The sequence below is a fragment of the Xenia sp. Carnegie-2017 genome, unplaced genomic scaffold (assembly GCF_021976095.1).
Source record: "Xenia sp. Carnegie-2017 unplaced genomic scaffold, XeniaSp_v1 HiC_scaffold_22, whole genome shotgun sequence".
NCBI lineage: Eukaryota > Metazoa > Cnidaria > Anthozoa > Malacalcyonacea > Xeniidae > Xenia > Xenia sp. Carnegie-2017.
Window position 1 is genome coordinate 16,014,336 of NW_025813485.1, and position 27,168 is coordinate 16,041,503.

Genomic DNA, 27,168 nt, shown 5'->3' on the forward strand with positions numbered 1-27,168 from the left:
CGCTTGAGTTAGAGCCACGTTGATTACTTTTGTTTCATTATTCTCCATGACAACATGAAAGAAAACAGTAGTTTCTAGATGTGTGCAACGAAAGTCAATTTCTCAGAACATTTTAATCTTCTTGTCTGCAGTCTAACTTTAAATCAAGTGTTCAACTACACTACATACAAAATACTTTATTAATACAGATAGTGGAATTAATTAAGTAAAAACGTTAAATAATTACATTCGTCACAAGTGCAAGCACAATTTTCAAAGTTCTAGAATTTAAAGAATGTTATTCATTTTCTTGTCTATTCTTCAGACTTGAAATTGTTCACCCTACAATTCTAATTTTTTTGATAAATGAAGTTAAATTAGATTATTCAATTAAGAGAATCAATAAAAATTCAAAACTATGATCAATGACTATCGATTCATGAAAGTTTTCACTTCGAGATAAAAAAACAGCGGTACTTTCACTTTCTAAATCTGTCAATAATCTTCAAGTAGAAGACTCTCCATCCAAGTGTTCACTATTAAATTGATAAGGTAATAAATCTTTTATACTTAATATCTTATAACTTGAGTCTGTTCTTACTAAATAAATAAGAAGACCTTTTGAAAATTCCGCCATAAATTGTCTACAAGAACCGCAAGGGTAGGTCCATTGTTTTGCAAGATCACTAGTTACTGCTATAGCTTTAAAATTTTGACGTCCTTGGCTTACGGCTCGTACAATAGCTGATCGTTCAGCACATAATCCTAGACCAACAGAGACATTTTCTACATTGCATCCTTGAAAAATATCATCATTGTCGCATACTAAAGCAGCCCCAACACGAAAATTGCTGTATGGTGCATAAGCTTTTTCCTTTGCTTCATGGCATTCTTTAATCATTTTTTCTCTCAAATCATCATCTAAACCAAACTTTTCCATTTTCATCAAACACGAGGCCAAAAGATGACTAACGTTAGCAAGAACTTCGTGAAACAATATCTTTTGATGATATTCGTCGTTGGTATCGGTTGAGAGGTTGTTTTCTTCTGTGTATGTATCGTTGATGTTTGAGATAGTTGATATAATTTCATGTTTGTCAACCGCTGACCAAAGCAAATTAATGAAATATGAACACGAATACAAACACAAAACATACGAACACAAACACGAACCACGAATACTAACACGAACACAAATACGCCAAAGCCCACGACATTCGACAACAAGTCAATTTTCTGAACAAATATTTAAGCAGTAGTATCATGGAACTGAATGATTGGTCGAGTAAAATGCTCAAACTTGTACAGTCATTGAATTCATTCAACTTGCAAGGTATTAAATTTAAAGGTCCCTACTTCTTAAACTGGCCAGACAAATAGCCAGTAATAGACTGTGTGTCTGATGATGGTAGTGGTTAATGATTAGTTAGTTGTCCAAGTTAGGTCCAATTTTGTCAGCCATTGGGTAGTGGACTAGGCAATGTTCAATGACACAGTATTGAAAACAAACAGTAGACACACTTCACTTTGCATATTACTGCAGCTCTGCAATTAGCAAGCTGACCTTTCTTTTGGTCACTTTAGTCAGTGCATAGTTGAATAGCCTATATTTTATAATGTATGTAGTTAGTCGACTAGGTACTATTTGATATTTCAGTGAGTAGCTTGGTTTGATGGGATAAGTTGGTAGTCTTATTGAATTTTGGGACAATATGTTCATATTTTTACTAAGTTCACATCCAGAATGAATGAATGAATGGTAAAAAAGGAAATACTCTTTTTTGCCATTTCTGCACTTTCTTTGCATTTAATTTATTTTCAAACTTTGAAAAATCAATAGCACAGTTGTTTACTTGACTTTGTTTTAGATTTATCAAAAAAGAAATACAAGCCATTTAAAGTAGATGGTGTGATAGTTGGTATTATACCATCATATGTGTACAAAGAATTGGAGGATTATACTGAAGTGTTTGTTGTAAATGAAAAATGTATCCAGCTTAATGATACTTTAACAGATTCATATAATAGAACTAACAAAATCAACAATGTCTTACATTCATTATGGCATGAAGATAAATTTTGTGCATTAAAAGGATGGAGGAATGAGGTAAAGGTCATTTTATATAAAAATGTTGTCATTACACCACTGATATACACGCTATGGATTTGCATTAAACTTTGACATATATACAATTGACATTTATTGCATCAATGCACAACTCACCAGCAAATCACATACTAAACAAAGTGAAACTCATTTCACAAAAAAAATTGGGCAGTTGAGGATTAAGCTTTTGTAATATAGAGATTACAGTATACAAATCTATGTATATGATCCATATTAAGATTATTGAAACTGATTTCTTTATTTGTAGATGTATAATGTTTCCAAATCATTTGGAGAAAAATCTTTGTTCCAAATGGAAAGGTCTGCAGCTTGTAAGAATTACTTGAACTAAGTTGCACAATGAATTTCATGTATGTTAATTTAGTTGTTTTTAATTTGTGTTTAATTTTTTATGTCTCTCAATTTAGCTTTATTTGGCATTATGCAATATGGTGTTCATATAAATGGTTATAAAATGGACAAAGACAACAATATTTCTATGTGGATAGCACGCCGTAGTTCCACAAAACCAACATATCCAGGAAAACTAGATCAAATTGTAAGACTAATTAAATTTCTTGCAGCTTAAAGTAAAAACACCCCAAACAAATAAATTCTCCAGAAATTTGTAGTCAATCTACTCTAATTGGCTAATGTTCATGATTTTCATTATTTTTTTGCATTTGACCATCAATGATGTCAAGGATTGATTGAGGGGACCATATTCCTACATTGTACTAATCCCTGCTAATTTATTCTAAAAACAACGTCACCTTCAATTGCCATGACGCCCTTTCTAACCATACGTGTTTAGCCAATCGCCCTCACATAATTCCTGATGTTTTAAAAAACTTTTAGAATTTCTCCTTAATAGGCAGCTGGTGGGATAGCATCAAATCATAGCATCTTAGACACGCTCATTAAGGAATGTGATGAGGAAGCGTCTGTTCCTGCATCTCTAGCTAGGAAAGCAGTTCCATGTGGAGCTATAAGGTCAGAATGAAGAACGATTACCATCACTTTGTTCAGTTGTATTATCAACCTAAACGCAACTTGCTAGTGCAACCCATCAGATGTTTTTGTGTATTCTGCATAGTTACTGTTACGAAGATGAAAGAGGAATTTTTCCAGAAGTCGAGTTTGTTTATGATCTCAAATTACCTGATGATTTTCATCCATCCGTCAATGACGGTGAAGTGGAGGAGTTTTATTGCTGGCCAATACAGACTGTAAACATCAACATATGTAGAAAAAGTTTTTCTTTAAGTAGCTTTTTATAACGTTGAAAAAACCTGTTTTACTTAGGTAAAAGAAAAGATAGTTGATGGAGAGTTCAAACCAAATTCTGCCATAGTTATACTGAATTTTATGATAAGACATGGTGTTATTCATCCTGACACAGGTTGGTGATAATCAATAAATATTGGTTCTGCAGGCAAGGAGTAAAGTTTGGTTGAAAAAGGAAGAAACATAATCTTTCTTAGAGATAATAATAGCACAAATACTCGTTTATTTTTAACTATAACCTAATTAGAGTCAACTACCATGATGCTTTGTAGTCAAGTATTTTTAATGACCAATGAAACGTTTGAAAAGTGAATGCTGTTGCCATATTCAGAATGAATAAGCTAGGAGAATTGTTATTGAGTTAAAGATCTCTATAACATACTTAATATAACATAAAATTGCGTTCTGAACTATGAAGTTGAAGAATTTCTCATTTTTAGAGCGAAATTTTTGAAATTCCTCACTGGGATGCATAACGATCCACCCTTCTGAAATGGAAACTGCAATGTTTGATTCTGTGTATTAAATCTCATACAATTTTTTCCGTCAACCATCAACCATCAACCTGGCATAAACTGCTACTGTGACATATGCTACAGTAATATGCAGCAAAGATCTGTCAGAATCATAGTTTTTTACTTTCGAAAGAATTTGGACGATTTTTTAATATTAATCATTGTGAATCCACCCGCGTAATTTGTATGAAAGTCAAAAGTTTGTTGCTGAGCGAAAGAATCAAAGCAAACATTTTCTGACTTATGACGATGATTCAATATCAAACCTCAATGTAAAAGCAATATTGTCTACAGACGTTTATGTCGAAGATACCAGAGTTTTAAACTAGTTGTTGAAACCTTCCTTTCTCTATCTTACACAATGTCATTTATTTAACAAAGAATTTGCATAAATCTATCAAACTAATTGTTTAACATATAGATCCATCGATGTAATTGTTTCAACCTGCCCAATAAACAGCTGCAGGTTCTATTCCTATATATGCTAAATAATGGCAAGTTTTGTATCTCACCAGTGATTAATGTTTGGCGGTTGAAAATGAGTCAAGAAAACACAAGCCTAAGGTCATATCCCTCAAACGATTTCATTTTCATCGCGAACAACGATTTACTGTTGGGTAATAAAGAGTCGATGAACACTGAAAAAAAGTTGAGAGAGGACGTTTTCATAAGCAATCACTGCGAAGATATTGATTCAGGAAATGACTCTGGTAAATCGTTTGTTAATTCTTACGGTTCTAGCAGTAGTTCTTCATTTGATGTGAATGAAATATCAACAAACCTAGCAGGACTACAGATAAATAATTCAAGGCGTCCTACTGCAAAAGTATTTCCGTTTGTGCTGCCAAACGATTATCCACAGAACATATCTGATGGATCATGTAGGATAACACAATCTAGTAAATCATCCTCATTACATCATTCTTTCATTGCAAAGATGGAGAAAAATTATCCTCTTGATGAACAAATTGAAGAAAAAGACGATCTCGATATGTTTCCTAGAAAAACTTCATCAAAATTGAACATTGAACACTTCGACAGAGTAGAAAAACTTAAATTATCAAATGGTGAAAATGAAATGTTAAAAAGTATGAAAGGAACTGTTCGAGGATATAAGAATATGGTTCGAAGATATTCAGCATCATTTAATGCTAAAGGCCATGTTATTCCACCATCTGATATAAAGGTAAAAAACTAAAATTTCATACATTAATTGTTGTAATTTAAGCAATGGACTCAGTTTTTATGAAGAATATTTTAAACGCTTTCAGTCTACAAACGAAGACAAGATTGTTATATATACGACATCTATGACTGCCGTACGAGCAACGTCAGATGAATGTGCATATGTTAGGAAAGTTTTTCAAAATCTGGGACTTCCTTTCGATGAACGCGATGTTTTCATTCATAAAGAATATCAGAAAGAATTGCAGACTCGTCTTGGAAAGCATTTAAATTTACCTCAAGTAATAATCGATGGTGTTTACATTGGGGTTAGTGTTCTTCACATTGTTTCTTTATTGCAGTTGAATAAAGCTGAGATTAAAAGATTAAGGAAAACGAATAAAGCGTGAGAAATATAAAGATTTTCACTATGCGCAGAGCAAGGAAGATATATGTTATCTGTACATGTTAACTTTGCATGCTTCGTGTGAAAATTTGCATAACACAATTTAAGAAATGGAAAATGCACTTTATATGCCCTTGAAAATGGAATGAGGAATTGAAGACTTCTATTTTTACCATATTTCAAATCAGATCTAAGAGTGAAACACATTCCTAATAGACTTGCAGGCATCCTAAAAACAGTTTTTCTTTGTTACTGCTTGAAATAATGGGCGACAAGACAGATAACTAAATCCTCTTTCCTGTGCCAGACACTGAACAATGAGACGTTGATGAATTTATGATTAATGGAGTATGGACGTAATTATTTCGCACATTTGATTTTTACAATTGTCAGCATACTATGTTGCACGGAATTTGTTTAGGGATTTAAAGAAGTTGAAGAACTCAATGAAAGTGGTAAAATATTATCTTTAATTAAAGGACACGAGGTATAATTTAAGAATACATAAAGAAATACTTGGTTAATAGCTCGGTAACTGTTTGATTGCATCCAATTCATCTTAGATATTATCTTGATCTTTTTTAAAAAATATTGACTAATGCAAGCCTCGGATTTTGTTGTGTTAGTGAGAAACAATGATCATGCGCATATTGAGATTCCCGAGGGAAATTTCAATGTTGCATGGCTGTTATTCAATAAATTGTGAAACGTCGGCCGCTTACGATGAAATAATGTCATCACAACTATTATAAAAACATTTTAAGTTCTTTAATTTTACTTCATCATAAAGGACAATAATTTCAATATACAATAACTTTTTTATTTCAGCGTTGCAATGCCATAAAACTTTGCCAAAACTGTGGTGGAAAACGATTTATAAACTGTTTTTCTTGTGGAGGAAGTAAAAAAAGTCGCAAACATAGAATAAACCGAGAAATCCGTGCTCTACGTTGTACGTGTTGCAATGAAAATGGTTTAATACCATGTCCATTGTGTTCAGGTGGTAAAGAAATTAAAACAACTTGAACTTTACAAAACTTTGATATTTGTGAACAATAAGACTGGATCTTTTATACCAATATTTTATCCATTTCACCAGTATAACTGTTTTTCTTTACGAAAGCTGAATTAAAAGATATTACGGAAGTTTTTACCTCATCTTTGATCAACTGTTAGCTGTAGCTATGTGTTAAATTTAGTTAAGATGATTCTGTTTGTGAATTAAGGCTACAATCTGCAAATTAAATGTTATACATTGAAGTATAAAACAATCAGTTTTTTAGAAAGTTTAATTGATCAAGAAAATATAATTTAGGATTCAAAATAATAAATTGATGATTATTTCAAATAAGTCATCCAGATCTTTTGCAGATATTCACATGATAAATACATAAATAAATTTTTAAATAAAAAAAAATTGGCAAGATGGTTTCATTTCAAACGAATGATTTTAACCCGGGAGTATCGCTACAACGGCAACTTAAAAATCCTCTCTCAGGACAATATTGACGTGGACAATCAATATTTATCATTTTGCATAGTCGTGAACTTCGTTTGAGTTATCTATTAAAAGGATGATTTTTTTAATCAAAAAGTAGCAATAGCTTCATAAATTGAGATAAAAAAGAGTGAGACGTTTATAAAATATAAATGACAGTTTTCAGTAATTTAATAACGGTGAAAATATTCTACAAATATTTCACTGTGCTGTATACAAAGTTGCCTGATTAATTAGCTTTACATAAATAACAAATCATTCTATAAACTATAGTAGTTTTAAGACACGTGGTTCATGTAATTTACAATAAATCTTATTTTGATGTATAATAAAGTTACCAACAGATAACAAACGTTTACAAACAGAGCACTTTAAGCACGCTTTATGAACAACGAAATCTTTCACACTATATTTCTCCATTTGGTAAACTTTTTTCCCACAAACAGCACAATAATCTGTCTTTATTGGTATTAAAGGTGCTTTATGTTTTTCTTTTTCGGCTGTTGTGACACTAAAATTGTTTGATTTCTGTTGTGGAGAAAACATATTTCTTCTTGCCCAAAACGATGGCAATTCAGTTTCGGCATGTTGTAACTCGTTTTTTAAGTGTTCATTTGGTAGTTCTGATGAGAATACTTTCAAAACACCATTTTTCACGTTTTTTGTATCAATTGGTTTCTATAAAAAAATTTTTCAGTTTTAAATGTTTTAAAAAAACAAGTTTATGGACAAGTAATATTTTTCACGTGTTCAGAATAGTGAAAATTACCGACATCTGATATTCTTGGAAGAAAAAGATTGAAGGACATTATAGGTGGAAGGACATTAAAATAAATAAGTGTTTAAGCGAAATCAAGACACACACCTGCATCTTTTCGTTCTCTTTATCAACTGATGCATGACTGGATCTTGGTTCTATCAACGGCTTGGGTCTGGCTGCAGGTGTGGAATGTCTTGTTGTAGGTGCAGGTTTGGTTGCCACTACAGAAGGCTTGGATGGCGTTGATTTTACAGTCGTAGTACTAGTTGATGACAAATTCTTTGAAACTGGGAATCGATAGTTTCGTTCAAGGGTACGTGATTTATTAGCTTTAAACAATGAAGGTTTGGGTGGTAAATCAGGTTTTTTCTTTCTATCTCCGTAAGAAATAGTTTCCGATTTACTAGAACGCTCGAACGCCTTAGTTAACACTGCTACATCAACACGTGAATCGTCTTGAGAACTTTTCTTTCTTCGTGTAAACTTTTTGGACGCTGACGATTGACTGTTGCCATCCCATTTTGACTAACATTTATAGATTGCCTAACAGACAAAAATGTTTCAAATACGTTTGAGTCTGGGTTGTTTTTTAGTTTGTCAAAGGGAGCTTTTAAAGGACTTTTTACTTGGCTTTCTTCACCTTCAGACAAAAATACGTTGTCACTCAAAGAGAAATGACTGGTAACAGGACTTTGTAAATTTTCCTTGTTGACAGAAATAAATCGTTGTTCATCAATAGAGTTCAGTTTTTTTCTTGCGTTGTTTTCGTCTTCATCTCATTATCTGCATCTATGTGAGAAGATGAAGGTATGCTATTACAATAAGCAATATGTTGCTCCTCAGTACCATGGCCAAGAATATGTTGCTCCTCAGTACCATGGCCAAGAATATGTTGCTCCTCAGTACCATGGCCAAGAATACAGTACCATGGCCAAGAATCTGTTGCTCCTCAGTACCATGGCCAAGAATATGTTGCTCCTCAGTACCATGGCCAAGAATATGTTGCTCCTCAGTACCATGGCCAACACTCGGTTGCTCCTCAGTACCATGGCCAACAATATGTTGCTCCTCAGTACCATGGCCAAGAATATGTTGCTCCTCAGTACCATGGCCAAGAATATGTTGCTCCTCAGTACCATGGCCAAGAATATGTTGCTCCTCAGTACCATGGCCAACATGTTGCTCCTCAGTACCATGGCCAACAATATGTTGCTCCTCAGTACCATGGCCAACAATATGTTGCTCCTCAGTACCATTGCCAACACTTGGTTGCTCCTCAGTACCATGGCCAACACTCAGTTGCTCCTCAGTACCATGGCTAACAATATGTTGCTCCTCAGTACTATGGCCAACACTCGGTTGCTCCTGAGTACCATCACCAACACTATGTTGCTCCTGAGTACCATCACCAACACTATGTTGCTCCTGAGTACCATCACCAACACTATGTTGCTCCTCAGTACCATCACCAACACTATGTTGCTCCTCAGTACCATCACCAACACTCTCTTTCTTCACAGTACCATCACCAATAATGTCAATGTCCATGGAAGTTGGTTGAACATCTCTCAGAATTCTAAAAGGAATGTTTGTCAATTGTACTTCGGTTGTCTTTGTCTTATAAACACTTTCATTAGTTTCTTGAATTTGGTCTTGATGAATTAATCCTTTGGTTTCTTCCTCAGTTACATCAAATTCCATGACATTTTCGCTATTTTTCTCTATTTTGTCGTTAGTAAAATCATCTTTTTTCAGTGTTCTACGTTTTGTATACAACTCATTTCGTCTAGATTCTTCTCCTTTCAATTTGTCTTCTAACATTTCATCTATGACGATTTTTTCATTCCTTAATTTCTGAACAAATTTTTTCCGAACCTTTCCAATCTTCAGTTCTTCTTCCTTTATCTCCTCCAGTTTCTCCTGCTCGATTTTTTCTCCTGCTCTATTTTTTCTAGCTCCATTTTCTCCTGCTCGATTTTTCTCTCCTGCTCGATTTTCTGCTTTTTTCCTGTTTTCTGCTCGTTTCTCCTGCTCTCCTGCTCTTTTTTCTCGATTTTTCTAGCTCCATTTTCTCCTGCTTTTCTAGCTCCATTTCTCCTGCTCGATTTTTTCTAGCTCCAGTTTCTCGTTCTCCAACTTTTCCATCCGAAATCTCTTCTGCTCAAGTCTTGTTTCATCACCTTCATTGCTTGAAGCATCTTTCACAACTGCAGTAATGACCTTGCGTGTTGGTGCGCGACGATGGCGAGGAGCTATCTTTATTTTGTCACGAGATACATTCAAGCCAGGAAGTAGAGTTCCATGCGTAGGGCTACTTGGCCAATCAATTTCTTGAAATAAAAAATATATAATTTTAAGACTTGGTGACATTCGTTCAAAAATCACAATAGTGTCTTTATTCAGAGAAAAATCAAAATTATTGCATAATAAAAGCATCTGAATTTGTAATGACTCACAAAATGTTTTTAAAATTAGAGCAAAAAGATTTCTTTTCACCTGAAGATTTCATTTCCACATCTATAGTTGTCACATTTTGCTTTTTGGTGAAAATGCATCTTTGTCAATGGATGTTTTCTGCTTCAAACGAAGTTCTGATAGAAACAAGTCATGCTAAAGGAATATTGAAAAAATGATTACAGATTATAATGGCTGATGTCAGTTGACTTTTCATTGGCTGCTTCTAAATTTTCCAGAAACTATAAAAACTGGGAGGTTTACAAGTTTGAAATATATTCCAAAAGTTATTGAAAATTGACTGTTAGCATCATTCCCAAAAATAAATGTCAAAACTTACACTTTTTGCTTTTTTTGGAGTAGAATCGGTATCCATTGGTGTTTCAGGAACTTGTTCAAAAGGTGCAATATTTTCACCCACTTTGAGGCCCAAGTTTGAATCGGACAGACTTCTTTGCGGTTGAGTAATAGAACTTGCTTCATGTTGTGTATTAAAAGACTTAGATGTTTTACAACTTTTTCTCTTAAAAAACCTTTTTACAGCTTGCCAAACACCATTCTTCTTTCGTTTCTTGGAGCTTCTATTGCTATCAAGTATTGAATCATCTATCTCAACATCAGACATGCCTCGAGACGAGCCTTGACTTGCATTTGCTGGATAATCAACTTCATCAATACTATCAATTGAGATCATATTTTCTGATTTTTGGATATTTTCTTTAGAAGTACCAACATCATGATTATTGCTCTCCATCCTTGATCTTTTATTGGAATGTCTCCAGCTAAAGCTACGAATCAAAGATTGTTGCTGCTTCTTTTGAGCTTCATCAAAAAGAAAAATGCTGACATTGAAGGCAAGAAATATAATTTAATGCCATTACATAACACTATGTTGTAAAGAACAAGCCCTTTTTTATAAACACAAATCAAGAAAAATTTGATGCATTTGATTCTTCTACATCATTTAGAGTTTAATCTTTTATGAAATGGTTTTTTATAATATGATGGACACTTGCCAGCAAAGTTAAACAGCTGGATGTAATATAATCACCATTAAAATACTAATCTGCATGTAAAATAAATGAAAGGTTTTCGAGATCACTTCTTTGTCTTGACATCATGTAACGAAATAATTATAATGCACGAAAGAAAATAACTCAATCGAAATTTTATTTAAACATTTATACTTCATCCCTAATTTAAAGATTGACTAGTTTACGAGGAAGAATTCCTGGTCCTGTCAAACATGCAACTTTTCATGCGTCAAGACATTAAAGAAAAGACAATGAGTTTAACTTGTAATTATCTTTGTCTCAAATGTTTTCGGTGCAGTGTCCCATATTTTAAACATACCGCCATTGGATAGTAAAGATAAAGCATAAATAAAATGAGAACAAATGACATCCAAGTCACAGTTTCATTGCTGTAGTTAGGTAATTCAGGAATTAGCCATAAATTTCGGTGTATTCACATTTAGCAGCGGTGTAAAATTCCAGCAAAATCGCGTGGATAAGTATTGCAGAACATTATGAGACTTTAATATGAAAATTAATTACGTTCCGCAAGTTTATGCAGCGAAGAACTTGGTTAAAATTAAAATATAACATATAATATACATAAATATAACATAGAATATCAACATATTTAAAGTTCTTTGGCAACCGCTCAAAATACGACAGAAATTTAACATACGTAGCTATATAAATTTTAAATTGGGATGAAATACGTGCAATGACCATTTGCTGCTGAGTTGATTACATGCAATATACAAAATCACAACTTTCCAATCCAAAAAAAGTTCATTGAACCCATTTGAATCGCTTGTTTAATATCGATATTATTAATTATCAAATATTCTAGAAAGTTCAAAATAATTGAGTGCTGTTATTGATAAACTTCCCAAACGAGAAAAATAATCTATATTTCAAGCTTTTTAAAACCTAAAAACTTGAATCGACAGAATATTGTGTGAACCGCATGCTTGATTTAAAACAAAAGCGTAAAAAATGCCATTTTAGGTAAACAATTAAAAATAATTTCGACCACTATAACAAAAAATAAACGAATGAAATTAAGAAAAATATGTTAAACTCACGCAAATTTTCTTCTTTACTGGAAACCGTAGCCATATTTCTGTAGAAAAGACACAGCAGAGGCGAATTATCTTCAAAAACTAGAAGTAGAAAGCAAACATAGTCATTAATCAAATATGGGACAACGACGCATCAAAATGCACCAAACATGCTTGCACGCTTCCATGACAAAAACTCTGTCAAGTTGACCAATTCATATATTTCATAAGCATATCAACACACCGTTTTCGCTTTACACGCTCACTATCAAGAATGAGGCCTTGACAAACAATCATTAACGATGTCGCATTTGACATTTATGATGGTTTACAGTACATTTGAGAAAATCTGATTGTTTGCGGTCTTAATTCGATGTCAGATATTTAGTCTTTTGTCCTTATAAACATCGTATGTTTCTACACGTTGATATTATACGTAGATATAAGCTTCTCAGACAAATATCTTCTTCGACAGACATTCAGATATTCGTATTCACAATCTCGTCTTTTGTTCATATAGACAGAATTTGAGAATTATTTGATGTAAGCATTGAATGGTTAATGGTCAACCAATCACGTTACACCATTAGAAATTTATGAAAGCCGACAAAGATTTAAAGTCCATTCGTTACAACCATTTTACAAACAGTCAAAACGAAACCATTTGTTAAATTTATTTTTCAAACTGGATTAGACCTATATTGAATTACAGTAAAAATAATGGTCGAGAAACACAAAATGACTAAACTAAATACATGAATGAATTGAAATGTGCGAGAGCATTTCAATCATTTTATTTATTTGCACGCCGTGTATTATGAAACGATTATATTGCTCCCATTTTAAGAAAAATTTTTACATCCAAGCAGTAGTGTTGCAAACTGACGTTAGTCACAGCTTGAAGCTACCAACTTTTAAGGCAACGACAAGACTGTATTGCTCATAAAAAATGAGCAATGTTTCATTTAGTTAGTGAACTTTGAGCAGTTTCTCCACAGCAAATGGAGTTCACCACATCTTCACGTGGACTTTCTATAGTTTCAGTGAAAATTGACAAACATCTTTTCATTGAGTCATCCAACTTAGGCATATATTCTTGAGGAATGATGAATGTGGCCAAATCAAATAAATCTAGGAACACTTTATATCGATCGCTAGAGAAGAAAAAAAGGTCTGCAACCACTCATAGATAACACCCAACAATTAATCCCAATGAAATAATGTAACAGTTGTTGAAATCCCAGGATTTTCGTCTCTTATTTTAATTCGATTAATTTTTGGTTACTTATACCTTGCTGTAGCAAGTAGATAATGGTAGCCAGAAGAACCACCAGTTCCAATTTTTCCACCAATCATACGATTAACCATTATGGCATGGTTGTCTAAATGGTTAAAGATTAGGAAATGTCAAACAATAAAAAGACAAACTCAGAAATTAGAAACTGTGAGTAATAAAAGTATTTCGAGACCATTTGCAATATTTTAAACTCAAATAATCTTCAAATATGCAACAAAGATAAATAGTGGAACAAATTGTTCCTGAGTATGAAATATCGACGTTAAAATACGTGATGATTTGTCCATTTAACTTTGTCAAAGATTTCTATGAGGGAAATTAGAAAACATCAAGTGTATGGACTAACCCTGCCATACTTGACACATATAGTGAGAAAGAATCATTGAGTTCTGTAATTACTCGATAAAAATTGAAATATTATAGAACTCAATGTAAAGAGTACTTACATCGCCATTTAATGAGTAGAGAATCAAGATCCATGAGCAATGAAAGAATTTGAAATGGTTGATGAAATCTTGGCTCATCACTTCAAACAAACACGACATCGGTATAATATGTGTTCAATTTTGTGAATAGAATAAATCACAGTGTCATGTACGCACCGATAAAAATATATGAAAAGAGCTCCTTGAAAACCTTGGTAAGAGAGCCGTTTGTCTCCTGAATTTGAAACCGTGAAAGAATGAGGATAGGTGAACAGAGCAGATTTGATATTAAAATGCCATTGTGATTGAATATAACGATGTATCCTGTCTATTGCAAATGTTCTAATACCATTTTTTTTCAATTTCGTGTGCTTTTCTTCATCAAACAGGTAGTCAAAAACATCCTATATAAAGTACCATAAAAATGATGTACACTACAAAGATTATTGTTAAAACTCAAAGCAATTCTTACTCTTTTAGATTTTAAATGATTCAACAACATATCTTTAACTTCATCACACTCTTCCAACTACATAAATCAACAATCACGTTTTATAAAAAAAATCAACGATGTGTTAGATATTTATATACAAACATTAGCCTCGTCTTCTAAATCATTCAACCAATTGCTGACAGCCTTTTGAATTTTCCCGTAAAGTTAAAACCATTCAGTTCAAGTCCAGGAGTTCGGCTCAACCAATTCTAAATTAAAGTTTTTTTGGAAAGGAAACAACTATAGAAATAATCCAGAACGACTTTTTGTTCAGAAAAATCTCAATCTTTGGAGGATGTGAACTAATGACGGTAAAATAATGTGGTTCTTGTAGACCAGGAATGTTTTGTTGGGGGAACGACGAAGAACGACGTTCAATTCCTACTATTTTGACCAGGAAAAAGACGCTGTTCTTCTGAAATATCACAAGCGGGGAATTGACATTAAATCTTAATATCAATTATATAGGATGCAGTCTCTACAAGACTAATTAGTTTGAATTTGCACTTTGTACAACAAACCATTGTGTTATGGTGTCCCCCCCCCACTCTATAATTTACGAAGTGTCACTATCACTCACAGACAACGTTACTTTTTCTAATTGGCTCAAAAAGTCTTTAAAATTTTTGTTTTTCGCATTATAATGATTCATAATAATAACATACATCAACAAGACTGAGCAAAGATAACTCATTTTCTGATATTTTGATTTTATTCTTTTCCGTTGCTGTCAGACCCTCAGCTTCGCTAAATTTGTCATCAACAAAAAAGATCATATTACTACCCCAAAATAATTTGATTTTGAGCGTGTTTGATCACGTTATGTACTCGGCAAAATAGTCTTGCCTGTAATTGTTGTTATTGTGCTTGATTCTCTTCTCCTGTCATAAACAAATTGAAAACCAAATGAAAATGAGAAAACGGTGGGAATGCAAAACTTGTTCACCAAAAACAGATACCTTGCAAACTCCAAGTTTGTTCTCAATTAGACGAAATTGCCAGCTTTGAAATCCTGATGCAGGAGAAATGTAGGTTCTAAAAAGTATATGTAGCAGCACAGACAGTGATGTACAAAATGTTTAGCTACATTTCATCTTAATAAAACAATAAATATGTTATACTAACTATTATTATACTTACTATTACCTAAACTTATCAAAATCCTGAGCTGTCATTGTCTCAAGAACTTCTATTTGGTCCACAAGGATCTGAAAGACATTGAAACATGTGGATTCAAATTTCAAAATGCAGGGAAAAGTCCAGTTAAGTTTATTGTAATAAAAATGAGAATAGCTATATGTAAATATTATCCAACAGTATTTACCAGGAAGTTCACAGATTTATCAAGATTTTTAGGTGCAGTTTCTTAGACAAGTTAATATACCTTCTGTGTTTTAACAATTCGATTCAACCTTGACACAATAGTTAAGGTATTTCCTTCATCAAGTTGCTAGCAAAAATGTAAAATAAACATTTATGAACATAAAATAATTGAGAGCTGTAAAATTTAAGCAAAAAATGAACAAAACATTTTACGTACTGCTTGCATCAACAGCTCTCGCACTGAATCCAATTCAATTATGATCAACTTAAACCACAACTCATATGCTGTAAAATATTCATTTTATTTAGCATTCACTAAATGAGAATCATATAGCATATAATGGTAAGATTTTTCAAAATTAGTCCATGATAAGGAATATATTGTATAAGTATTACTTAAGAAATGCTTGAATATGCTTAGGTTGATTTAGAATTTTAGATACATACTTTGGTGTATAATAATGAATAAATTTTCATCATGAATCAGATTATTCCCATTAGCTTCACTAAGAGGAACTTGTAGGTTAATAAGTTCAGGAATCTAGCAATGAGTATGATATTAAGTGATAGAAACAAAAATATGACGTTTTGAATCTTCAGATGAAAATAGTCTTCAACATCTAACCTATTCTACCCTCAGATATTATTCAGTACTTTGGAACCAGGAGAAGCCACCATTAACTTTTAGTTTCAGAAAGCCAACTTTTTAGTAAAATTGTTATTAGTGTCTTCATTTCATTCATTCATTCATTTGTTGTTTTTCCATTGAAAAGTAAAAAACATGATGGCTTCAAAGCTATTTTCAAACCTCTCAACTTTTAAATGTACCATAGAGTAAGATTTCAGCGAGAGAACAATTGTGGGGTTGAGGCCATTGGTAAATATCTTATTTGAATTACATAAAATGCTAACACACACATAAATTTCTCACAAAAAAATACTTTCTGAAATAGTATTACTAGCATATATGACTATATAGCAAATTTGAGTCATTTGGGACTTGTTTATGTCTACCGTAGAAGTATGGAGAACCAATAGCAAAGCGTAACTGCGTTGTGACTAAATAGCTTTAGGTTAGTTTAAAAATATAGAAATTAGTCAGATTACTGCTACTTGTTAAAAAATTTGAGTGAAATTTCCTAATGCGTGAAATTTATTGTCTGTTGCGTGGGAGAGAAAACAAAATGTGTGAGTTTCACGCTCAATGCGTGAGGGTTGAGAGGTCTGTATTTCGATGCTCAAATAAAACATAAAGTTATAACAACACCTTCAGGTATTCGTTATATGTAACTTGACTTCGCTTCAATATTTTCTTGTCTTTTTCTCTATAAAAACGTAAGGCAGAGGCAAAGAAATCTAAAAACAGTCAATATAATCAACATATATAGGACATCAACCGTCCCTCAACAATCAACTGCTCAACAATCAATAATTACCAAACGCACTGAGGTATTTAAGATTGTCATAAATGACTGTGGCAAAGCCCTGCTGTGTCCTAGGTAGACTAGTAGGTACTAAATGTGTATGAACCTCAAAATACTTGTAAAAAAACTGACAAACTCAACATGGCATTAGGAAATTCATTGGTCAAATAAAGAATTATCCAATATGAAAATGAGCAATAAAAGACGTCGCAATAAGTCACCTAAAGCGAACATGTAAGAGATTCTGAGAGATCATGTTCCCGAAAATGAATATAGTTTCTTTATCACTAACCCTTCTTCCCAACAACTCATAGTTGTACGATTATAAAACGCCAACGGAGATTTGTGTAAGTATTTCCAAAAACTCCTCGCTGCCTCTCGTCACGCTGTGTAAATTTAAAACAGTTGATTATTCAATTTTTTACAAATTGTCTTTAGAGTCAATGAACACCAAAACACTTGCATATTTCCTGTTGATTCAACTTTCCTAAGCGATATTTTAGTTTTGTTTTTAAAAAGTTTTTGCAAGCGTAAATTAGCGTAAAAGGGTTGAAACAATTTTTGTAAATGAAAATCTTTCAAAGTTAAAAAATATGTATGCTTCTAGGTATCAAAGAACAAAAAATTGCCATAATTTATATCGTTTTTCATGCAAATACAGTAGAGCCAGTAGAGTATACGGTCAAAACAACGTAAATCAATTTATTTTAAGGTGTTTATGGTTTATTGTTGTTTTCGACAGCATGTCATATGTATTGGTAAAATTTTAAATCGAGGCCATTCTTACTCAACTTTACTACAAAAATGGTCACACAGGAAGGATTTTGAAGTAATAATTGTAAAAAAATTAATTTGCAAACTATTTTTAACTCCTATGACAAAGTTTTTATCACTTAAACATTGTTCTAAATAATAGTTTATACCATTCACATATCTATTAAAAATTTTCAAACTTATACCATAAAACATTTCACACAATCTGTCACTTTAAGCTGAGATCTAAAATCACCCAATCAATATGAGCGGAATTTAACGCTTTTAGTTTCTCTTCGCCCAGTTTGATTTTATCTTGAATTTCAGCTTGAGTGAGGGCCAGCTGAGTTTTCATATCAACAAAATGTTGAAAATCAGCAAATTCTTCATCGCGACAACTTTCTTCAACAATTTTTGAAACTGTTTCACCTCTTTTATCGTTAATTTCTTTAATCCTACAGGCTTCCTCATATTGACACTTAACTCGGTCAATGCTTTTCAAAAGAACATCCTAAAAAAAAGAAGCCAGTGTTAAATGATTATATAAACTCACACACACGCTGAATTTGAGGAGTTCTTACTCTTTTTGTACGACCATTGTCCTCGTTAAGATCAATATCTTCAAGCATAACTTCATAACGATGCATGCGTTGTGTTAATGAAAGAAGTAGTCCAATAATATTGTTTAGTTCACCAACAAAGAGTTCGTATTTAGAAAACTCCGAGCTAGTAGTTTTTTCTTTTACTTTTTCTGACACTCGTTTTCCCAATAAATCATTCTCGTTCATCTCTTCTTTTACCTCATTTTCTTGATCCTTCAACAACTCAATCTTTTTCTGCATGCTTGAAATCAATATTCCCTATTGAATAAAGAGATGACCAGAGATATACGTCACCAAAAAAAATGTATCACAGAAAAATATCATATAAACGAACACCACGACAGACAAAATTTTAGTGAAATTTTCAGCAGTTCATTCAACACAAACTAAACAGAATAAAATGTAATCTATACTGAATTACCAGTTTATTACTCTAAAAAACCCCTCAAATCCTTAATACCTATAATTGCGCTACCATTGCATAAAACCATTTACTAGATTGAGATTTTCAATTAAATTACCATTATGTGCAAACAATGTAAGTGATAACTACCTTTTGTTCTTCCAAAGCTCCTAGTTTTGGACTAAGTAAAGTATTCTGACGACTTTCTTCTTCATAAGATATTTGTCCACTTAGTTCACGTTCATTATTATTTCTATTTTCAACATGTCTTTCTTTGGAAGTTTCGTCTTTCGATATCTCCGTTGACGGTTCAGACAATGTCCGTTCAGGTGTAATATTTGATAAATCAAGCTTTGTTCTGCGTCGATTCCCTCTTTTGGCCAGTGATTGACGCCTCATTTGAGTTGCAGTGCTCATTAAATCCTCTCCATCTGGAGTACGAGTGGGGCCTTGTACCGAGTATATACTTGCAATGGTTTTGGCCGATTCTAAAGTTTCTTCTAATAGAGACGATGCCGAGTTTTCTCGACTGTGCCCACTTTTCACAGGGATCTCTGGTGAGGATATGAAATTATCATGTTTTGCTTCATCTAACATCTGCATTCTTGGGTATGATACACTTTCTGACATATTTTCATGAATATTTTTATCAGTAGAAAAGGAAAATTGAATTTTAGAGTTCTCTTCCTGTTCGCCAATAGTTTTATCATCATTTGACGATAATACATTTTCAATGATTTCGTCATCATCATCAATATTACTTTCTATTGGTTGTTCTTTCAGTTCAACATCAAATGACCCCACCGTTTGAAAGGAAGAAACAGGGTTCATTTTCTGCAAAACAACATCATCATTAGGATGTTGAACGGATTGAGTGAACACGTTTTTTGCAGATGAAGCGGAGTCAGACGTCTTTACGTGTTGCAAACATGGTTCATCTTCTTTCTTGAAATAAGAAGAGGATACTGTCTTCTCTACATTATTTGTTTCTTGATTCGTGTGCTCGACGTTCTCCATGATTTCAGCTTTACTAGACATCACCTCTGAGCTAAAGTCAATAATATAGTTTTAATGAAAGTTGTTACTGACCACAAACGTTTCATGATTGCGCATTATAAAAGGTTTCAGTGAAAGACATAGACATCAAGGTTTATGAATAAATCACTAAGTTACTCCACTACTGCACAATGAATGCAGTTTACAATATACTGCCAACAAGAATCATTCATAGCATGCTTCTTTGAAATGACTTTATCAGATTATATAATGCATGCATTTATATCAAAGACAATAAATTAGTATATAAAAATGGTATTTGTAACGTAAGCAACTACTTTACAATAAGATAATAAAATCTGGTCTTACGAATACAAAATCGAAGCTATAAAATATACCTTGAATTTTGCGATGAAGAATTTTTAACGTTGAAATTGGACTTAAGAGAAACACCAGTTTTACCAGTAAGTTGGTTGATTTCTTTCTCAATAGCAGCAGTAGCCGCGTTTCCACCTTCCGCATGAGATTCTTGAAGTAAACGTGTCATAAAAGAGTTTTCTTTCAAAAAAGGTTTTTGTGATTTCACCTTGGTCACTTGAGGTCTTGAAATGTCCCGTTTAAGGATAGATTTTGGCTGTTTTTCACGTTTACTATGAAATTGTACAGTTGATTTATGATTCAAGTTTGAAGTTTTAGAAGCTTCGTCTTCAGCTTCGCTCGATTTGGCAATGTCAGCCATCGCCTCATTTGGTTCTTCATTTGTTGAAGATATTTCACCAGTTTTAAGAGCCTGAATTACAGTACCTTGATCACTACTGCCCCTACTGGTCAAATCCATTGCGTAAGATGATTTTACATTTTCTGTTGTTATGTTGTTCATAGCAGTTGTAGATCGAGTTGTTTTACTAAGGAATGGTTCTTGTATGTCAGCTCTCATTGTTTGACCACTTCCTGTTTCAAGAACTCTCACACGTGAAAATGAGGAAGACCTTGGCAACCGCATCTCATTACTGATCTCAATAGCTTCAACAGGTGAATGTTGGCCAGTAGTTTTCATATAGTGAGGAAGACTCTGCGTTCGAGTATGATGTACTATCTCTCCTGTCGCTGTCTTTTTAACACTTCCCTGTTTTTTACTTCGTATGGAATTCATGACTACTGACTTGCTGTAACGTCTTGGGGGTAAAGGTTTATCAAAATCATCCAAACTGTTGGTTTCCCCACCGGAAACACTCCCATACGATGGGTTATAATAAGATGTTTGACTGGGTGATGTAGGACTTGGTGAAGTCGGTTTCCTTTCAGACGAATCAGAAAAGACAGATGATGAAGACGAACGACGTGTTGCACGAAATGAACTATTTCTCGATGGTGGTTTGGGTGCAAGCGATAAAGAAGTTTTTCCTTCCACCATTGAATGATGTATTTCTTCATCACTAAATATATTTATACATTAATTGATTGGGCAAGGTTGCAAAAAATTTTAATTTTATATCTTGAAGCAGGGTATATTGTGAGTCAATGATTTCGTTTGTAATAATGACTGTAATAGTCAGGAAAAATCATTTACTATAACAGCATAACACTGAAATTTTTCTAATCATGAAAAGCAAACGAGATATAAAATACTTGCAAAAACATTACTATCTTTACCTGGATTTTCCTGAAACTACAAACGGTAAGTTTCCGCCTGAGATTTCACTCTTTATCGAAGTGTTCAAAATGGTTTCTGAATTTTCAGCAGACGGCCACGTACGGTTTAAAGCTTCAACGGAACTAGAGCGATATGGTTTTTGAACATTACCAGATGTTGATGAATGACTACTTTCAGCATTCCTAAACATATACATTAAAAAAAAAGACAGTTGTTTTATTGGATGACTGAAGGGTGGTTGTGGTGGTGGTGGTAGTAGTGGTGGTGGTAGTAGTTGTGGTGGCAGTAGTGGTTGTGGTTGTTGGGGTGGTGGTGGTGGTTGGGGTGGTGGTTGTTGGGGTGGTGGTGGTGGTTGTGGTGATGGTTGTGGTTGTTTGTGGTAGTGGTGTTGGTGTTGTGGTGGTGGTTGTAGTGGTTGTGGTGGTTGTGGTGGTGGATGTGGTGATGGATGTGGTGATGGTTGTGGTTGTGATGGTTGTGGTGGTTGGTGGTGGTGGATGGTGGATGTGGTGGTGGGTTGTTAGTGAGGAATGGAAAATTTATCTTAAAGTAGGGCCCAGCTATGAATTAAACGAAAGTTGAAAGTTCTTTGTACAATACCAAAATGACATTCACTAACATTTTGTAATTTCCATCAAAAGAGGATGTTGGAGAAGGCAGTTCATTGTCTGTTGTGTGTTTGTACTGTCGCAGTGGCGACACTTTTACACTTTGCACCCTTAGTATACGCTGAAATCCTTTCTCAGGATTATTTGAAGAATCATAAGCTTTTACTTGTTGTGAACTAAAAAAAGAAAAATCCACCATGACTATTTGTGAAACTCTCAACTAAAAGCGCTCGTCAGGCGTAATCAGGCTCGAAACAAAAAAAAATGTGACTTGACATTTAATTTTGGTGTGGTCGACCAACTGTTCGCGACTCAAATCAATAAAAATTGAAGTTGTAGTAAGAAAATAAAATAAATCGAACGTTTCTCTGCGAATGCTTAGTATTTCGCGTGCCATTTTATTTTCAACTTGGCAGTTCAAACATGGCATGCATTTGGCCATTGGCTGGCCGCAACTTCGAGCCCTGCCCTCAATAAAACTGGTCAAAACATCTTTCCAAATTTTGCATTTTATATGATACGTTTACAAAATCATCACCGACTAACAATATTTATTATTTAAGTTACTAAAAAACTTAAAAGCTAATCCAATGTTTAATGATTTACAAAGTGTCTTATGGGGGTCAAATCTTACATAATGAGAGTTAAATCTCTTTAAAATAATTTACAAAATGAAAAGAATGAAGATGATCTGCGCAAGAATGCTGCCATTGAAAAATGAACTATCTTTTCTATACCTCCAGGATGAAAAGAACAAAAGAGATCATCGTTTTCATATAAAGAGACAATGGCAGGGACTAATTTCATTTGATGACAGATTAATTGAGCTTTTTATATTTTCAACTATCACTGCTTTCAACAAACTAATAACTATTGGCTGTCATTTTGGTTAAATTAAATTTTGTCGTGATTTTTTTGATAGGGTAACAAGAATTGATTCAACAAAAGAAAACAAAAAAATTTACTTTACTTTGTTGCTGTACTAACAAACATACAGAACATTAAAGTAAATTCAATGTTTAATAGCAGATGATTGGCTATGAGGAAGTTGAGCTGTGAAATAACTCTGTTCTAGCTATCATTCGTAACTAAATTCTTGTAATTTTGAGGACCCTTCAGTTCATTGCATTATATATTCGCTACATAGTTAAAAAACCCATGACTGTTCATTTTTAATTATTTGTATTTAAAGAGTTGAAAACGTGCAACATGAGGAAAAGATGTCAACATAACCATACACACACATATAGTCATTTTTGTTTGTCTTTTACTTCCATGTTCTCGATGTAAAAAAGTCACAGTGAGGCAGCGACTTGCCTCGCTTACTTTGAGAGAACGATGTATCTTTATTCGTTATTGTGTGGTATTAATGAATGAATTACAAAAATATCAGAGTTTAAACAAATTATCGCTCATAACTATTTGATTGACATGAAATTTTCGAAATCCGCATGAAGGATATGAAAATTAATTGAACAGCTGTACAGATGAATGGTATTAAATATCTCCCACCAACTTCAGTAGGATACATTTCGTCTAAAAATTGCGGTTTGCGGAGCAAAAATCAATAAATATGAGATTAAATAACAAAATTATATTTAGTACAATTGCTTGTTGCGTTAATGAATAAAGAAATCAAGGAAATAACAATTATTTGCATGAAAAATCGAAACATTGCAATCACACCAAGACGATTCATTTTCATAGCGACAAATTATTTTTATTTGACGTGATGAAATTGAAAAAAAATCTCATTTTTGGCACGAAGACAGAACAGACGAGGAAATTGAATGCGCCGCAAACAATCGTATGTGATGCTAAATCCTATTTGTATCACATACAAATAAAATGTCTTTTATTAGAATTTGTAAATCAATAAATGCATGAAAACCACTAGACTGAACAAACCTTGACAAATCATCTTTGATAAAATGATCCTTAACTTGATCAACCTCAGACAAGTCATTGACAGATCTTGTAAGTCTGGTTACTTGTGATCTGTTTGAGTTATGATAATCTGTTGTAGGATTTGTAGTTTCAATACTGTTGCTATATCCAAGGTCTATCTCAAACTCTTTACTTGATCTTTTGTTGTTTGAAACAGGTTTTTTTTGTGCATAAACCTCTTTTTCATAAGGTTTTTCTAAAGCTTCAGAGAAGTAGTTAGTAAAATCACCAGTCAATCTGATATTCATTCTTCTTCTATCTTGACCTCTGTAAGAAAATTAAATAATTCAGCACAATTGTTCAACTATGGCAAATAATACATGCTTTATAAAAATACATACCTTCTAACTCTAAGAATCAGTTCCTTTCTGGCATCCTTAACATATTTTGTTGCCTGTTGTTCATTATCAAACTGCAGACCATTAATGGATATAATTTCATCACCAACATGAATATTTCCAGAGATGTCAGCCTTTCCACCTTGAACAATCTGTTGTTGGACAATTTGAATGTGTATTTGAATAAATAGCCAATCAGTAAGTTATAGCAATTTTAAGAGACAAAGAAAGACTTTCATGAAAAGAAAACATTGCCAGTTTTAAATAGTCTTGTTTTATGAAATAATTTTGAAAATTCTCCAAGTTAAGTGCCAATACACAATGCGAAATTAATCACAAACAAATGATAAGTAATAAATTTTTAGTCTTTATTAGTTCTACAGTCATGGGTACACATTACAGATACCAGCAAGATGTCTTTAAGTGAAAATGAGCAACCACTTATGTACATTATTGAATAACAAGAATCAAGTTACTTCTGTATCATGGCATGACAAAAAAACCAAACTTTAAACAAACTAATTAATGACACTGAAACATGCAAGTTACCATGCTAACAAACATGTCAAAATTTTAAAATTATGACGAAATTTTACATGATTTCATCATTGTATATAATGATCTAACCTGACAAAAGTTTAAGATAGACCCATTCTTAATAAAAAAACAACTTACACATGTATATTTGCTTGCCTAGTGTAACAAAATATGAATAGTATAGTGTTGATTTTCCATCATTGTAGTAAATGCTGAAAGCAAATATTCTGAAGAGCAAAACAAGCCATGATCAAAAATTAATATTATAATTTACCAATATCAAATACTTCAGCATACGACCTTGTCATGTCTCGCCGAAGACAGGAAAAACATGCATTTTATCGTTATATAAAAATTTTACTGAAATACAAACATGAAATTTAGGTAAATCTCTAGTATGACACGATCGCAAGGGCATAATTGACAAATTGAATGATTACGCACACCATGTTTGACGCTTCATATATTATACACGCACGTTACACAATTAAACTTTAAAAGTTTTAACATTTAAACAAAACGCATACCCAAACAACGTTTGAATTCTTCCTAGATCCAAGTAAAAAGAGGTCTAAGGCTCTTCTCCTCTGTTTGTATCAACAAACACAAAAATCTCAACACAGCAGTTCAAATGTGTTGAATAGTCATGAAATAATGCTCAAAATAGCCTCGCCGTTAACTATTGATTAACATAGGAAGAATTGCTGACATAGTTAAACATTGTCAAAGACAATAGACGTTTCTACTTCGTTGTTATTGGTAGCCAAATGAATTAACAAAACAGCCATTAAATCCGTGAACAACTGGTGTAAAAATACAAGGTTTTCGTTCCAGAATTAAGTCGTATCGCACAAAATTCTTATCATTCCGATGATATGAAACATACCGTGAAGTCTACGAAATATGATTCTTCAAGAATAAGCGATAACAGAGGTTTCCGTTTTAAGAAGATTAGAAACACGAGAAATTATATATGAATCCCCACTGTTTTTCCTTTGAACGCACAACTTGGTCCCTGACGTCTTATTTTCAAGATAAACAATTTTCATCATTGTGCACGTTATTTGGAATGTTTCAAATTATATCTTTGACATAGAAGTCAATAAAAACATCAATAGATTGAGAATATTAGACATATGAACAGCAGCAGGAATAAAGTACTTTCGTAATACAACATCTCATCATAGTGGTAGGACTGAACAGCCCACTTTCACGATATTTTACAAGGTGTTACGAAATAATTGCCTTTATATGTTACCAAAACATAACTTGATATAAAAAAAATCACAACAGAATTTAGCGAATTGGTATTATCTAACTTGGGAAATCCTGTTAGAATATGTTAAAACAGAATATGTAATGTTATATATCAGAAGACGTGAAGTGAAATGTCTCAAAAGTTGAAATTTGAAACCATCAAATTCTTATAACACAAAAAAATGCAATTTGATTTTGAGAAGTGTACAATGTAGCCGCATTTCGTATTAATCATTGTTACGAACAAAGGACATTTCTAAGCACTAGAATTAACAAGCATAAAATAAGCTTTGCCTACGAATGAACTAGCCATAATAAGAAAACGAGACTCATTTCTTTAACAAACCTCCTTGACAATGATTCTAGGGCGATTATTTACAGCATTTCCTGATTGAGAACGAATACCAAATCCCCAAGGTGATCCTCCGATGAGAGAAACCTCAAATTCACCATCTTTAGTATACATCATGCCGTCGAGCAGTTGGGTATTAAAATGCCATAAAAGTACACAAGAATTATAATATTACATCTGCGAGCAACCTACTTGTCTGAACGACCTATTTATCACTTTCTGGCAGGATCATGAGAAAATGGTTGCGATACAAACGACAAATAAGACATATTTTACGACATTTTCAAAACAAAAACAAGTTTAAAACATTTAAGCTTTGAATTGAGTTAGCGCATGCGCATTTAGATGCAAGCAAATTGTCGTTTGCCCAAGCAAGTCATTGCGAAAAGCTTTCTTTGACTTTTGTCTTTGAGTGGTCATTTCTGTTATATTTTCCGCTTTTATGCTAAAATCCATTTTTGCTTGTAATGTAAATGTAAAAAATCGTGTTTATTCATTATTCCTAAAACACAAGCATC

General features: G+C 33.1%; 4 protein-coding genes across 8 annotated transcripts; 1 reads left to right on the plus strand and 3 right to left on the minus strand.

The window, feature by feature from the left end:
- Window positions 1-1,122: 1,122 nt before the first annotated feature.
- Window positions 1,123-4,377, plus strand: LOC124445352 (nudix hydrolase 24, chloroplastic-like). Its single transcript, XM_046996071.1, has 8 exons — window positions 1,123-1,312; window positions 1,848-2,086; window positions 2,355-2,418; window positions 2,515-2,645; window positions 2,961-3,079; window positions 3,183-3,315; window positions 3,392-3,488; window positions 3,814-4,377. Exons 1-8 carry the CDS (start codon window positions 1,243-1,245, stop codon window positions 3,825-3,827), a joined length of 867 nt encoding a protein of 288 aa, XP_046852027.1. The 5' UTR covers window positions 1,123-1,242; the 3' UTR covers window positions 3,828-4,377.
- Window positions 4,378-7,098: 2,721 nt separating this feature from the next.
- On the minus strand, window positions 7,099-12,778 carry LOC124445350 (SUMO-specific isopeptidase USPL1-like). Of its 4 annotated transcripts, XM_046996068.1 has the most exons (9): window positions 12,486-12,778; window positions 12,266-12,343; window positions 10,511-10,992; window positions 10,213-10,326; window positions 9,801-10,046; window positions 8,733-9,652; window positions 8,578-8,622; window positions 7,822-8,547; window positions 7,099-7,634 (listed from the first exon to the last, which is right to left on the minus strand). In XM_046996068.1, exons 5-8 carry the CDS (start codon window positions 9,806-9,808, stop codon window positions 8,459-8,461), a joined length of 1,062 nt encoding a protein of 353 aa, XP_046852024.1. In that variant the 5' UTR covers window positions 9,809-10,046; window positions 10,213-10,326; window positions 10,511-10,992; window positions 12,266-12,343; window positions 12,486-12,778; the 3' UTR covers window positions 7,099-7,634; window positions 7,822-8,458. The 4 variants fall into 4 exon arrangements, with proteins under 4 accessions (XP_046852024.1, XP_046852023.1, XP_046852026.1 ...); XM_046996067.1 differs by having other exon boundaries at window positions 7,822-8,622; XM_046996070.1 differs by having other exon boundaries at window positions 7,822-8,622; window positions 8,733-9,696; window positions 9,798-10,046.
- Window positions 12,779-12,897: 119 nt separating this feature from the next.
- On the minus strand, window positions 12,898-17,795 carry LOC124445353 (tryptophan 2,3-dioxygenase-like). The gene is given in 17 exon segments (XM_046996072.1): window positions 12,898-13,395; window positions 13,533-13,623; window positions 13,985-14,064; window positions 14,141-14,198; window positions 14,313-14,367; window positions 14,436-14,492; window positions 14,559-14,575; window positions 14,578-14,665; window positions 15,122-15,203; window positions 15,303-15,337; window positions 15,416-15,491; window positions 15,603-15,664; window positions 15,841-15,906; window positions 15,997-16,064; window positions 16,227-16,320; window positions 17,047-17,104; window positions 17,496-17,795. Coding segments are annotated over 17 exon segments (1,200 nt in total). The 5' UTR covers window positions 17,516-17,795; the 3' UTR covers window positions 12,898-13,202.
- An 83-nt stretch (window positions 17,796-17,878) lies between these two features.
- LOC124445349 (protein Shroom4-like) lies at window positions 17,879-26,955 on the minus strand. 2 transcript variants are annotated; one of them, XM_046996065.1, is made up of 9 exons: window positions 26,645-26,955; window positions 24,508-24,656; window positions 24,128-24,433; window positions 22,231-22,395; window positions 21,611-21,793; window positions 20,356-21,393; window positions 19,112-20,009; window positions 18,538-18,816; window positions 17,879-18,467 (listed from the first exon to the last, which is right to left on the minus strand). In XM_046996065.1, exons 1-9 carry the CDS (start codon window positions 26,765-26,767, stop codon window positions 18,186-18,188), a joined length of 3,423 nt encoding a protein of 1,140 aa, XP_046852021.1. In that variant the 5' UTR covers window positions 26,768-26,955; the 3' UTR covers window positions 17,879-18,185. The 2 variants fall into 2 exon arrangements, with proteins under 2 accessions (XP_046852021.1, XP_046852022.1); XM_046996066.1 differs by lacking the exon at window positions 26,645-26,955 and adding an exon at window positions 25,569-25,884.
- Between the last annotated feature and the right edge of the window lie 213 nt (window positions 26,956-27,168).